Here is a 15,412-nt window from a genome sequence, read left to right on the forward strand (position 1 = left end):
CACCGTTCATTGTGCCCCATATAGTGCTCTGCGCCATTCATATTTCCCCATAGATGCTCCACATAAATCTGTGCCGCCGCTGCTGCTGCTGCAATAAAAAAAAAAAAAACACATGCTCACCTCTCTTGCTTGCAGCTCCCAGCGTCCGGTCCCGGCGCCTCCATCTTCCCAGCGTCTCTGCTCTGACTGATCAGGCAGAAAGCGCCGCGCACACTATATGCGTCATCGCGCCCTCTGACCTGAACAGTCAGAGCGCAGACGCCGGGAAGATGGAGGCGCCGGGAAGATGGAGCGACGCCCGGCGGCTGGAACGCGGACAGGTGAATATTACATACTTACCTGGTCCCAGCGATCCTGACGCTCCCTCTGCCTGGTCTTCGGTGTCGCAGCCTCTTTCTCTATCAGCGGTCACCGGCACCGCTGATTAGAGAAATGAATACGCGGCTCCACCCCTATGGGAGGTGGAGCCGCCTATTCATTTTTCTAATGAGCGGTCCCACGTGACTGCTGAAGAGGGGAAGACGCTGCAGCACAGAAGACGATGGGACGGCAGGAGGAGCGCCAGGATCGCCGGGACTAGGTGAGTATGCCTCAGCGCCCTCACCCCCTCACCCGCCGACCCTGCCACCCACCTTGACTCGAGTATAAGCCGAGAGGGGCACTTTCAGCCCAAAAATTTGGGCTGAAAATCTCGGCTTATACTCGAGTATATACGGTAATCTTGCATCACATTATACAAATTAGATACTAGGAGTAGGTCACTCTCAGAATACTTTTGTCATCAATGGGCAGAAAAGTATTCACGTAAATTAGGAGTAGAAATGTTAAAAGCTGGCTTATCATGCTTTCTTTTAAACTTTTCATTCCGTATCCTTTATATCAGGGGTGTCAAACTGCATTCCTCGAGGGCTGCAAACAGGTCTTGTTTTCAGGGTATGTTCACACGTTCAGGATTTCCATCCTTTTTTTTTTCAGGACAGTTTTTTTAAAAAACTGCAGCTTTTGGCAGAAAACGCAGGTCCTTTTTTTGGTCCTTTTTTTGTCCTTTTTTGATGCGTTTTTTGATGCGTTTTTTTATCCTTTTTTTTTTATGCAGTTTTCTATGCAGAGACTGTGTGTTTCCTAGGAAGCTTTTTAGGGCTAAAATGGCTGAAAATACCCTAACCCTAACCCTAACCCTAACCCTAACCCTAACCCTAACCCTACCCCTAACCCTACCCCTAACCCTACCCCTACCCCTACCCCTATTCTAACCTTAGTGGAAAAAAAAAAAAAATTCTTAATTTTTTTTATTGTCCCTACCAATGGGGGTGACAAAGTGGGGGGGGGGGGTGTCATTTACTATTTTTTTATTTTGATCACTGAGATAGGTTATATCTCAGTGATCAAAATGCACTTTGGAGCGAATCTGCCGGCCGGCAGATTCGGCGGGCGCACTGCGCATGCGCCCGCCATTTTGCAAGATGGCGGCGCCCAGGGAGAAGACGGCTGGACGGACACCGGGACGCCGGGTAAGTATAAGGGGGGGAGATTAGGGCACGGGGGGGGGGCATCGGAGCACGGGGGGGGGCATCGGAGCACGGGGGGAGGGATCGGAGCACGGGGGGGCAGCCACACTCCGCCCACGCACTTCCGCCCGCTCCCCCGCACTTCCTGCTGCAGCGGTTCTGCACATCAAATCGCAGTAAAACCCGCAGATATATTTTTGATCTGCGGGTTTTACTGCGATTTTGACCTCACAATGGAGGTCTATGGGTGCAGAACCGCTGCGGTTCAGGAAAAAGAAGTGACATGCTCCTTCTTTTTTGCCGCAGCTATTCTGCGCGGCTTTTTAAACGAAATTACGGATCATGTGCACAGCAGTGACTGTTTTCCATAGGGTTACATTGTTATGTACCATGCATGGAAAACAGCTGCGGAACCGCAGCGGCAAAACCGCTGCGGTTCCGCAGTAAAAAACGCACTGTGTGAACATGGCCTCAGGATTTCCTTGTATTGCACAGGTGATAATTTAATCACCTGCACAGAATGATTCCAGCACCTTGTGTAATGCTAAGGAAATCTTGAATACACGCATGGTTTGAGGCCCTTGAGGAATGCAGTTTGACACCCCTGCTTTATATTCTCCTAAAAATTTTACAAAATATTTTATAATCTTAGAAATAAAGCAATATATACCATAAATATGAAAAATAAACTTTTATAGCTATTAATATTAGATTTCTAACAATTTAAACAATCCTGTATTATCAGAGACCAGGATCGAAGAACTCTAGATCTTATTTAACTGCCCATTTCCGAAGGTAGTTTGTGATCCCCACATGATATGAGAAGACATTTTGTACATGTCACTGGACTATGTCTGCCCACAACCAGGACTTGACATTCTGTAATTGTAAGTGTAGGCTGCTGAGTGAGTTTTGTAAATGCTAGCAACCTGTACTCTCGTATATCGGCCTCTTCTGCATTGTTGGTGGAAGAAAAAATAATTCTTCCAATTTAGATGAGTGGTGGAAACGTTTAGTAACTCTTGGTTTAGATGCCATGTTAGTCATAGAGATCTGGCTATTTAGTGCAATTATATTCATTATTGTAAATAATACATGTTTCTACAGAGAACCGGCTATTCAGCCATTTTTTTTGCTGATGTTTTTCATAAACATACCATACTTGTATTTGTTTAGTTTAATTACCGTATGTGGTTTGATTGCATAGTGGTTGTGCTGTCAGATCCCAACAGGGGCAGCTGCCTGCGGGCTGTTTTTCTCCCAGAACCTCCCTACAGTGGTGGTTGTGTGATGACGAGCACTGTGTATGTATTCTGCAAGAGCATATGAGGAGAAAACATCCCAATTAACTCATCTCCTAGACTCTATATTCCCAGCACAGGGTAAGTGTCATTTGTAACGCATAGTCGGCTACACATTTCTATTGTGATCCAACAAAATGAAAAAAAAAATGTACTGCAAGGTTTGGGTCTTTAGATGATTGGAATTAAATAGTAACAAAGTATAGAATAGATACAAAAATAGAAAGTGATTTCAAAGATAAATAGCTAGAGGTAATGCAAAATAAATGACGTCCAAGTAACATCAAAGCTATGATCATGCACCTAGCTACACAACAAAGGCACACGATTAGGGAAACACAATACCCTCTATTGATATGTACCCCTTACATAAACTAACCACCTGGGTAAGCAAATTGATATTTAGTTAAAAGGGAGATATAGTTGTGCTCAAAAGTTTACATACCCCGGCAGAATTTTTGCTTTCTTGGCCTTTTTTTAGAGAATATGAATGATAACAAAACTTTTTCTCCACTCATGATTAGTGCTGGTGAAGCCATGTATTGTCAAACTACTATACATGGCCCCATCCTTATCCTAGTATGATTGGCAACCACCTCCATATTGGTATGCATGGCCCCATCAGAAAACATTAAAGAACCAAACCATTACACTTACCTTCCCGGCGCTCCCTCACAGTGCCTTGTTTAGCTGCCTTATGCTTGTATGGCAGGGACATCATGTGCTGCTTGCAAGCCGAAGGGCAGCTGCTGGAATACTCACTGCTCTGTACGCCAGGACTCTGTGCGTGGAGATTAGTGCATATTCATTGTTCTTTAATAGCTAGTACAGTGTCAGCCGGAGCATTCCTTCAGCTGCCTTCGGTCACATGTGCTGCTACTTAAGAGAAATGAATATTCACCGCATTCCACCCCCATACCAGTAATATACAGCCCCATACCGGTATAATGCAGCCCCATGGTAGTATAATGCACCTCCACAGTAGTATACTGCATCCCATAATAGTATAATGCACCGTCTTTTCATATATAGTATAATGCACCCCATAATGCACCCCATTGTCTTTTATAGTATAATGCACTCCCTTGTCATATATAGTATAATGCACCCCCATAGTAGTATAATGCACCTCATAGTGTAATGCACCCCCATAGCAATATAAGGCACTCCCTTGTCACATACAGTATTATACACCCCCATAGTATAATGCACCCTCTTGTCATATATAGCATATTGCACCCCACAATATAATGCACCGCCTTGTCCTATAGAGTATAATGCACCCCTTTGTTTAATATAGTATAATACACCCCATAGTATAATGCACCCAATTGGGATTTATAGTATACTGCACCCAATAGTAGTAAAATGCACCTCATAGTGTAATGCACTTCCTTGTCATATAAAGTATAATGCACTCCCTTTTCATTCATAGTATAATGCACCCCAACAGCAGTATAATGCACCCCCTTTTCATATATGGTACAATGCACCCCCATAGCAAAATGCACCCCCTTGTCATATAGAGTATAATGCACCCCCTTGTCATATATAGTAGAATACTTCCCCTATAGTATAATGCACCCCTTGTCAAATATAGTATACTGCATCCCCTTGTCTTATATAGTATAATGCACCCCCATAGTAGATAGATAGATATGGGATAGATAGGTAGATATATGTATAGATAGATAGATCTGAGATACTGTAGATATGGGATAGATAGACAACATAGAAAAGCCACCACTGTGATGTCAGGCCAGTGCAGGCATAGGGGGTGGTGCTACTTGTAGTCCTGTCCCTGACTATACATGGCTGTGTCCAATCCTTGCTTTGTATGCTAATCCTCCTGTGGCCAATGTGAAGTATAAGCCAGGCAGGATAGCCGGCTCCGCAGTCAGGACAGCAGCCCTCAGCCTGACTAACACTGCACTTTCTGTCACCTGTGTTGCAGAACATAAGCTAAACATGTCATCTGAGAACAAGGGGAAAGCCGGGGACAAGCCTGCCCAGTTCACTATGCCTGCTCCACTCAGCAACTTGGAAGTGAAATACACCAAGGTAAGGGGCCCAGCCCAGCTCTGCCTGTCATGCCCTGCTGAGGGTCTCGCTGTGTAATAACAGATGACCTGTCACTAATGCTGTATCTCTTCAGTAGTATGTAATATAGCCATCAGCTGACATTCAGCACAGAAGGGGTTAGTCGCTGCGGTGCCTGGGCGGTTCTGTGACCTTTTTAAACATAAGCAAACTAGGAATAACCCTTTCCCAAACATTCCCAGGCTGGGGTGCGGGCTTTCGGGTCACACTGGGACATCGGCCCTTCTACACCGGCCAGGGTGCTTTCTAAAATCTATCTGCCTGGATAAGATGTAGCAGAGCTAAGTTTGTCATCTGGCATAGCTCCTGCATTATGCAGATAAAGCAGTGACTGGAATGACTGCACGGACATCTGTATGCCGTAAATAATGCAAACAGAATACATGGACTATAATAAAAATAGGTTCTATTGCTCCGGACTTTATATTTAGGTATATTAACTGTTGACTTTCCGTACGCCATACGATGTCAGCTCTGCCGTGCAGGCCCAATCTATTTTTTGCAGATCCCATAATGTAGAGCAATCCCAAAACCACTGTAGGGTAATAAAGGGCACATTTGTAGTACGCTGCTATTTCAGCTCCTTATTTCTTCTCTGTCCACAGCTTGCACAATCCCTGCTACTTCTGCCAATTCACTTAAAGCAGAACACCACTAATATGAAGTGTGCCTAAACGACGGCTTTGCCGTCTTCATGTACACCCTATATGTACTATATATTATATTATTCTCCTTTTACCCCTTTAAGTAAAAAAATTTAACAAACTATTAGTAATATATCCTAGAGCAGACTGTAAACTGTCAGGGGAAATTACACCTCTGCCATTATTATAGTGCATAATACAAATAGAGAAAAAGACCAGCACATCCAAGCTAGTGTGAACAGGTTCCAAGCAAAAAAAGCGTATAACTTGAAAAAAACAAGGATTGCACCATGATTTACCAAGAATGATTACTCTAGAACATTGAAGATGCATTACTGCCTAGAAAATGGGGGAAAAAAAATGCTATATCATGTATATGCTAAATTGCTATGAAAAATACAGTAAAAAAGAATGTGCTCAGTGCATAGATTGGCCAATATATGTGAGCCCAACAGCCACGTCAAGGCGTCCTTCGAAAGCTGGGTCCCAGTCCTGATATGTCACCTCTCCTGGGCAAAAAAAGCCTACAATTTATGGGGCAGGGATGGACCAACTAACTACTTAAAATCACCTGTGGTTGATGGGAGTGGGAGTGCAGATGTCCAAAAAAGGATTGATACAAATGGAGAAAAAGACCAGCATGTCCAAGCTAGTGTGAACAGGCGCCAACCAAAGAAAGCATGTAAGTTGAAAAACGAAAAAAGTTGCACCATGATTTACCAAGAATGGCCGGGCAGCAGGCTATGATAGCAGAAACTTCACAAATAACTACACTCTCTATGCCGAAAGATAATCTGATGAACGTACATTGATAAAATAAGCTTTCCAAGGGTCAAGGATAGCATATCAGTGATTATAAAACATGTGCATTAAGAGTTTATTATATCCCCTGCACGTACTAAACGAAAGGGATTTTCTAGTTTTAATCATTGCGTAATGAAAAGTTCTGCAACTTTCAAACATACTTCATCAAGTCCTGCTCGCTGCTGGTGAATGGAAACATTATGCCTGGATCCCTAAGCTGACAGCTCGTCCTTCCTATAACTACTCACCAGAACCAAGCTTCTTATGGAGTGATAGTATCAAAGCACTTGTGAGGCCTTCTTCAGATGTCCGGGGATTTCTTGGGGTTCTCGTATGTTCAAAACTGACTGTTTTAGATCAGATTGTGTCAGTGTTTGTTCATTGTGTATGTTTTCATCTCATCAGTGATTTCATATACCCCCAAAAACTGCAAAGCTTTTCCTACATTTTACAATGTTAACGATAGACGCACACAGACAGAACCATAGACTATTATGGTTACCGTTTCTATCCGTGAAAAATGGACATCTGAGTTAGCCCTAGGGTTAATGATACAACCATTTTGCAACTGATTTGTGAAACTGTTGTTGCAGCAGTTTTACAAACCTACATCTCTGTCTGTTTTTTTTTTTCTGACAATCAGGGCAAAACCACAACAGAACCCCTAGTGGTATATGTAGACATTCAAATATTACATTTCATATTTTCCACTGCTGATTTTATTGCAGCTCTGCAGAACTTCACTTCAAAGCCTGCAACAAAATCAACTTGTGTTACATGCAGATATTTTGTGGGTGCTGCTGTGGATTTGCCCAGAATTTCACAACCATCTTGTGAGGACAAAGTATTTAAAGGGACTCAGGAAAACAGGGAAAACAGTATGTGAGAAAGGAAAGGGACAGGAGGAGCAACCTGTGCAAGAAGAAGAAGCTGGAGGAGTAGTCAGTAAAGAAGAAGCTGGAGAAGCAGTCAATAAAGAAGGGAGAACATGAGGAGCAGTCGGTGCAAGAAGAAGAATCTGGAGAAGCAGTCAATAAAGAAGGGAGAACATGCGGAGCAGTCAGTGCAAGAAGAAGAATCTGGAGAAGCAGTCAATAAAGAAGGGAGAACATGAGGAGCAGTCGGTGCAAGAAGAAGAATCTGGAGAAGCAGTCAATAAAGAAGGGAGGACATGAGGAGCAGTCTGTGCAAGAAGAAGAATCTGGAGATGCAGTCCATAAAGAAGGGAGGACATGAGGAGAAGTCTATAAAAGAGGAAGAAGCAAGAGGAGCAGTCCATAAAGAAGGGAGGACATGAGGAGCAGTCTGTGCAAGACGAAGAAGCATGAGGGGAAGACATGAGAAGCAGTCAGTGCAAGAAGAAGCATGAGGAGCAGTCTATAAGATGTGGGTGACATGATGAGCAATCTTTGGGAGAGGAGAGTACAAAAAGAAGCACGAGGAGCAGTCTGTAAGGAAGGGGGACATGAGGAGCAGTCTGAGGGAGAGATTATGAGTTGGACACTATAAGGACAGAATAGACATGAGAAGCAGTCTGGGGGAGAGGAGGAGGGTATGGCCAGCAGTCTGTGAGAGAGGAGAGGGTCATGGGGAGCAGTCTATGAGAAAGGGTGAGTATAAGTCGAAGACTGTGAAAACAGAATGGACTTGAGGATATGTCTATGGGAGAGGAGTGGGTATGCAGAGCAGTCTATGAAAAAGAAGACAATGGAGAGCAGTTTGTGAGAGAGGAGGGAGTATGAATAGCAGAATGGGAGAGAGAAGAGAGCCATAGCAAACATTCTGTGGGAGAGGAGGGGGTAAGAATTTGAGACTGTGAGAAGAGAATGGACATGATGAGATTTCTGTGGAGTGGAAGCAGTATGCAGAACAGGCTGGGAGAAAGAGAGCCAAGGGGAGCAGTCTGTGATGGAGGAGAGGGTATGAAGAGCAGTCTTGGAGACTGGAGAGGGCGATATTGAGCGTTCTATGGGAGAGGAGGAGATTATGAAGAGTAGTCTGGTTGAGTGGAGGGGTATAAGATGCAATCACTGTTAGCTGGGCACATATAAGTTGAATGTAAAACTTAGCATTTTTTTACACGTCTCAATTTTACCAAAAATTGTAAACAAATTTTGATTAACAGTATATACTATACACTGGGGGCATGTCCTATATAATTGGAAGGCTTACAAGGAACAAAATGTGCGTGTCGTGCTACATGTGCCACTTTTTCTTACCCTTTTCACAATTTCCTTGATTTTCTTTCTCAAAAGTTGGCAAGTATAGTTATTTGCCAAATCACCATCAAATCATGGTGTAATACATTATATATTAGAGTAGTGAAAAAGAAAAATATGCGAGCAATGTAGTAATGAGAACATTGTTTCTATTTGTACTCCAGACCAGTTGATACCGTACATTGCGCACATTGCTTGTCACAAATGCCAGGATCCCCCTCAGGTTAAAATGTGTCTGAAGGATTATATTGTTAGCGTTGTCTATGATACTAAAAACTGCTGTTTCGGGCTGATGATAATCTGCTCCTTTGGGCAGAATATTTAGCATTTGTACTGACATTAGTAGTAATCACTAGAGTTATGACATTTACAGTATATTTTCTTGTGGTAGATTTGTTGCAAGATTTTTTGTCTTAAATTTAGGTCCAAACATGTAAATGGGGGTTCCTGTATCTTTTTCAATGGATTTTAATAAAACGTTCCAAAATCATGAAAATAGCTCCAGTAATGTAGATGAGAAATGAAAGGATTACCGTATGTTAATTGCTGGCTAAATCCTACTAATACCTAGTGTGGAAATTCTCGCAATGAGAGGTCATATTTTTATATCTTAGAAGAATAATATTGACGTGTCCACCATGAAAATTCTTTGGCATTTTTCATTTACAAAGTTAATGGCCATTTATGATTCTGTTTGATCTGAACCTGTGAACTGTGCAGTAGAAGAATCATTGTCAAGGATTCCATTGATAGTACTGGTGAACTGTGCAGGACAAAGGTGTTCATTTACAGAGCTAGGTGTGGCAGCCTTCGGCACTCAATACCGGGTGCCCGCCAGACGTGTAGCTCTGAATTCATGATAAAAGTTCCCTTCACTCTTTAGCAATGTAATGGACATTAATGAGCAGGAATATGTATCGACCCTTCCAGAAGCCATGGTCAAGATAGCTGGAAAGCATGTCGATGGCAAGGTGCACTGAACTTCTCAGCCACGCCAAGCATCGCCTTAGCATATTTTAATACAGAACAATTTCTGGCAGGCACCACAATGGATTTGAATACTAAATGTACAATTTGTATTAAGGCGAGGTGTTGTAATTGGTGTGAACAGTTAGAAAAAAAACAGTCTGCCCTAATTACCACCCCCTATGTTGGTGATGGTTACGGGATGCAGTTGTTACCCCTGCATGGCAGGATTGCCAGCCAAAGCTAAAATTAATTACTTAAAACTGAAAGCTGAAGTTCTCTCCTGACTGCCCCATGGCTCGTAAAAATGAAGTCATTTTACAAATAACAATATTGCACAATTCAAAGGATGCCACTTTTGAAAGAAAGATCAAATGCTTCCGATCATCTACGACTTTGCATGTTAGGGATGGTAGTGACTCTCGTAGCTCACAATTTCTGATTAAATTATAAGGTGTCAACACTCTTAATGGGGAATGTGAGATGCACCATGTTCTAGAAAATGGACAAAATGGGGATCACCCAGGGCTCCACAAAATGCCACATAATTTTTTTTATCAATTTTTTCACATAATGCATTTTAACCCCTTCATGACCCAGCCTATTTTGACCTTAAAGACCTTGCCGTTTTTTGCAATTCTGACCAGTGTCCCTTTATGAGGTAATAACTCAGGAACGCTTCAACGGATCCTAGCGGTTCTGAGATTGTTTTTTCGTGACATATTGGGCTTCATGTTAGTGGTAAATTTAGGTCAATAAATTCTGCGTTTATTTGTGATAAAAACGGAAATTTGGCGAGAATTTTGAAAATTTCGCAATTTTCACATTTTGAATTTTTATTCTGTTAAACCAGAGAGATATGTGACACAAAATAGTTAATAAATAACATTTCCCACATGTTTACTTTACATCAGCACAATTTTGGAAACAAAATTTTTTTTTGTTAGGAAGTTATAAGGGTTAAAATTTGACCAGCGATTTCTCATTTTTACAACGAAATTTACAAAACCATTTTTTTTAGGGACCACCTCACATTTGAAGTCAGTTTGAGGGGTCTATATGGCTGAAAATACCCAAAAGTGACACCATTCTAAAAACTGCACCCCTCAAGGTACTCAAAACCACATTCAAGAAGTTTATTAACCCTTCAGGTGCTTCACAGCAGCAGAAGCAACATGGAAGGAAAAAATGAACATTTAACTTTTTAGTCACAAAAATTATCTTTTAGCAACAATTTTTTTATTTTCCCAATGGTAAAAGGAGAAACTGAACCACGATAGTTGTTGTCCAATTTGTCCTGAGTACGCTGATACCTCATATGTGGGGGTAAACTACTGTTTGGGCGCACGGCAGGGCTTGGAAGGGAAGGAGCGCCATTTGACTTTTTGAATCAAAAATTGGCTCCACTCTTTAGCGGACACCATGTCCCGTTTGGAGAGCCCCCGTGTGCCTAAAAATTGGAGCTCCCCCACAAGTGACCCCATTTTGGAAACTAGACGCCCTAAGGAACTTATCTAGATGCATAGTGAGCACTTTAAACCCCCAGGTGCTTCACAAATTGATCCGTAAAAATGAAAAAGTACTTTTTTTTTCACAAAAAAATTCTTTTCGCCTCAATTTTTTCATTTTCACGTGGGCAGTAGGATAAAATGGATCATAAAATTTGTTGGGCAATTTCTCCCGAGTACGTCGATACCTCACATGTGGGGGTAAACCACTGTTTGGGCACTCGGCAGGGCTCGGAAGGGAAGGCGCGCCATTTGACTTTTTGAATGGAAAATTAGCTCCAATTGTTAGCGGACACCATGTCGCGTTTGGAGAGCCCCTGTGTGCCTAAACATTGGAGCTCCCCCACAAGTGACCCCATTTTGGAAACTAGACCCCCAAGGAACTTATCTAGATGCATATTGAGCACTTTAAACCCCCAGGTGCTTCACAGAAGTTTATAATGCAGAGCCATGAAAATAAAAAATAATTTTTCTTTCCTCAAAAATGATTTTTTTAGCCTGGAATTTCCTATTTTGCCAAGGATAATAGGAGAAATTGGACCCCAAATATTGTTGTCCAGTTTGTCCTGAGTACGCTGATACCCCATATGTGGGGGTAAACCACTGTTTGGGCGCACGGCAGGGCTCGGAAGGGATGGCACGCCATTTGGCTTTTTAAATGGAAAATTAGCTCCAATCATTAGCGGACACCATGTCACGTTTGGAGAGCCCCTGTGTGCCTAAACATTGGAGATCCCCCAGAAATGACACCATTTTGGAAACTAGACCCCCAAAGGAACTAATCTAGATGTGTGGTGAGGACTTTGAACCCCCAAGTGCTTCACAGAAGTTTATAACGCAGAGCCATGAAAATAAAAAAAAAAATTATTTTCTCAAAAATGATCTTTTAGCCTGCAATTTTTTATTTTCCCAAGGGTAACAGGAGAAATTTGACCCCAAAAGTTGTTGTCCAGTTTCTCCTGAGTACGCTGATACCCCATATGTGGGGGTAAATCACTGTTTGGGCACATGCCGGGGCTCAGAAGTGAAGTAGTGACGTTTTGAAATGCAGACTTTGATGGACTGCTCTGTGGGTGTCACGTTGCGTTTGCAGAGCCCCTGATGTGGCTTAACAGTAGAAACCCCCCACAAGTGACCCCATTTTGGAAACTAGACCCCCAAAGGAACTTATCTAGATGTGTGGTGAGCACTTTGAACCCCCAAGTGCTTCATAGAAGTTTATAATGCAGAGCCGTGAAAATAATAAATACGTTTTCTTTCCTCAAAAATAATTATTTAGCCCAGAATTTTTTATTTTCCCAAGGGTTACAGGAGAAATTGGACCCCAGCAATTTTTGCGCAGTTTGTCCTGAGTATACTGGTACCCCATATGTGGGGGTAAACCACTGTTTGGGCACACATCAGGGCTCGGAAGTGAGGGAGCACCATTTGACTTTTTGAATACGAGATTGGCTGGAATCAATGGTGACGCCATGTTGCGTTTGGAGACCCCTGATGTGCCTAAACAGTGGTAACCCCTCAATTCTACCTCCAACACTAACCCCAACACACCCCTAACCCTAATCCCACCTGTAGCCATAACCCTAATCACAACCCTAACCACAACCCTAATTCCAACCCTAACCCTAAGGCTATGTGCCCACGTTGCGGATTCGTATGAGATATTTCCGCACCATTTTTAAAAATCCGCGGGTAAAAGGCACTGCGTTTTACCTGCGGATTTTCCGCGGATTTACAGTGTTTTTTTGTGCGGATTTCACCTGCGGATTCCTATTGAGGAACAGGTGTAAAACGCTGCGGAATCCGCACAAAGAATTGACATGCTGCGGAAAATACAACGCAGCGTTTCCGCTCGGTATTTTCCGCACCATGGGCACAGCGGATTTGGTTTTTCATATGTTTACATGGTACTGTAAACCTGATGGAACACTGCTGCGAATCCGCAGCGGCCAATCCGCAGTGTGGGCACATAGCCTAATTCTAAAGGTATGTGCACACGCTGCGGAAAACGCTGCGGATCCGCAGCAGTTTCCCATGAGTTTACAGTTCAATGTAAACCTACGGGAAACAAAAATCGCTGTACACATGCTGCGGAAAAACTGCACGGAAACGCAGCGGTTTACATTCCGCAGCATGTCACTTCTTTGTGCGGATTCCGCAGCGGTTTTACAACTGCTCCAATAGAAAATCGCAGTTGTAAAACCACAGTGAAATGCGCAGAAAAAAACGCGGTAAATCCGCAGCGGTTTAGCACTGCGGATTTATCAAATCCGCAGCGGAAAAATCCGCAGAGAACCAGAATACGTGTGCACATACCGTAACCCTAGCCCTAACCCTAACCCTAACCCTAACCCTACTCCTAACCCTAACCCTATTCTAACATTAGTGGAAAAAAAAAAATTCTTTATTTTTTTATTGTCCCTACCTATGGGGGTGACAAAGGGGGGGGGGGGGGTCATTTATTATTTTTTTTTATTTTGATCACTGAGAGAGATTATATCTCGGTGATCAAAATGCACTTTGGAACGAATCTGCCGGCCGGCAGATTCGGCGGGCGCACTGCGCATGCGCCCGCCATTTTGGAAGATGGCGGCGCCCAGGGAGAAGACGGCTGGATCGGTAAGTATGATGGGGTGGGGGGGACCACGGAGGGGGGGATCGGAGCACGGGGGGGGGGAAATCGGAGCGCGGGAGGGGTGGAACGGAGCACGGGGGGCGTGGAATGGAGCACGGGGGGGTGGAACGGAGCACCGGGGGGGGGTGGATCGGAGTGCAGGGGGGGTGATTGGAGCACGGGGGGAGCGGACAAGAGCACGGGGGGGAGCGGAGCACAGGACGGAGGGGAGCCGGAGCAGTGTACCGGCCAGATCGGGGGGCTGGGGGGGCGATCGGTGGGGTGGGGTGGGGGCACATTAGTATTTCCAGCCATGGCCGATGGTATTTCAGCATCGGCCATGGCTGGATTGTAATATTTCACCAGTTATAATAGGTGAAATATTACAAATCGCTCTGATTGGCTGTTGAAAGTGAAACTGCCAATCAGAGCGATCGTAGCCACGAGGGGGTGAAGCCACCCCCCCCCTGGGCTAAACTACCACTCCCCCTGTCCCTGCAGATCGGGTGAAATGGGAGTTAACCCTTTCACCCGATCTGCAGGGACGCGATCTTTCCATGACGCCGCATAGGCGTCATGGGTCGGATTGGCACCGACTTTCATGACGCCTACGTGGCGTCATGGGTCGGGAAGGGGTTAAAAATCTATATTTAATGAATGATGCCCATGTACAATATGTGATTGTTACCTATAAATTAAGGAAAAATAATTCTTACATTGACTTAATAGTCATATCATCTGCAGTACTGCTGGTATCTGCCCATTATGAAGGAGCTTTGAGATGATCTGATGATGAACACAAAAATATTCATCAATATAATGTAACTTTGGCTATAGCTACATTTCCATACTATTCCGGTATCAAATGCGGACATACCATTGGTGCAACCTGTACAGCCGCACAGGTGTCCAAACGGTAAATCGGCCAGTTTCCACTACCATAGCAGGTGGAATTGTGCATTACGATGAGCAATTGTACAGCAAAGGGCCCATATACTGTACAATGGCCTCTTCTACGATCGCCAGTGTTTAGTATAGTGGGTCATTGCTGGGGATTGAATAAAAGATCTAGATTGTGGTACAACTTATTGTCAGATATGCATAATATTAGAAATCAGTGGACCAGGGATGAAGGGTCACCCTAGACAATACTGTCCTTCAATCGCCACCGGTACTAACAGAGATGCCTATGTGTAAGACAAAGTGACGGCCCTTCATCTACACGGCCCAGGCAGGTCACTTTAGAGGTCCAGTAGCTGAGTGTGGAATGAAATGAGCACAGTGTGTGTTTGATATCCAGTCAAAACGACTGTACAACTCGCTTCACTGTGCCATACACATTGTTTCTGAATGCACTGAAAATAATAAAAAGAAATGTAACTTAAGTCTGTGACCTGGCATTTCTCACTAATCAAGGCAACGCTTCCTGTGGTTTCTCAAATAATTTCCTTTGAAATGAATAAGTAACTTGCCATGCATGGAAGAGCCAATATGTGACCATATACAGATGATCACAGCATGGAGGCCGCATAATGAGGCAAAGAAAACCCGGCCTACTCACATCTGAGGGTAATATGTGACTTTTGGCAAGACTCCTTCAGTTTCACAGCCAAGAAGGGTTTTTATTTTTTCTTGAGTGATTATTGAAAAAAAATAAAGTTCACGTTAATCATTTGAGAATTTAACACCCTGTCTGATTCAATTTCCACTATCACGGGATTAAATCATACAGAATTATCCTCTAATAA

General features: G+C 43.5%; 1 protein-coding gene across 2 annotated transcripts in view; it reads left to right on the forward strand.

The window, feature by feature from the left end:
- The window catches only part of ALDH1A1 (aldehyde dehydrogenase 1 family member A1), a 238,935-nt gene that overhangs the window by 186,276 nt on the left and 37,247 nt on the right, over positions 1 to 15,412 (forward strand). Inside the window, exons 1-2 of one of the 2 annotated variants that reach the window (XM_069763392.1) lie at positions 2,767 to 2,890; positions 4,764 to 4,870. In XM_069763392.1, the coding sequence (XP_069619493.1) occupies positions 2,815 to 2,890; positions 4,764 to 4,870 (183 nt within the window). In that variant the 5' untranslated portion in view covers positions 2,767 to 2,814. Of the gene's footprint in view, positions 1 to 2,766; positions 2,891 to 4,763; positions 4,871 to 15,412 lie in introns of those variants that run through there. The other variant, XM_069763401.1, reaches the window with a different exon arrangement.

The sequence above is a fragment of the Ranitomeya imitator genome, chromosome 1, assembly GCF_032444005.1.
Source record: "Ranitomeya imitator isolate aRanImi1 chromosome 1, aRanImi1.pri, whole genome shotgun sequence".
Classification (NCBI taxonomy): domain Eukaryota; kingdom Metazoa; phylum Chordata; class Amphibia; order Anura; family Dendrobatidae; genus Ranitomeya; species Ranitomeya imitator.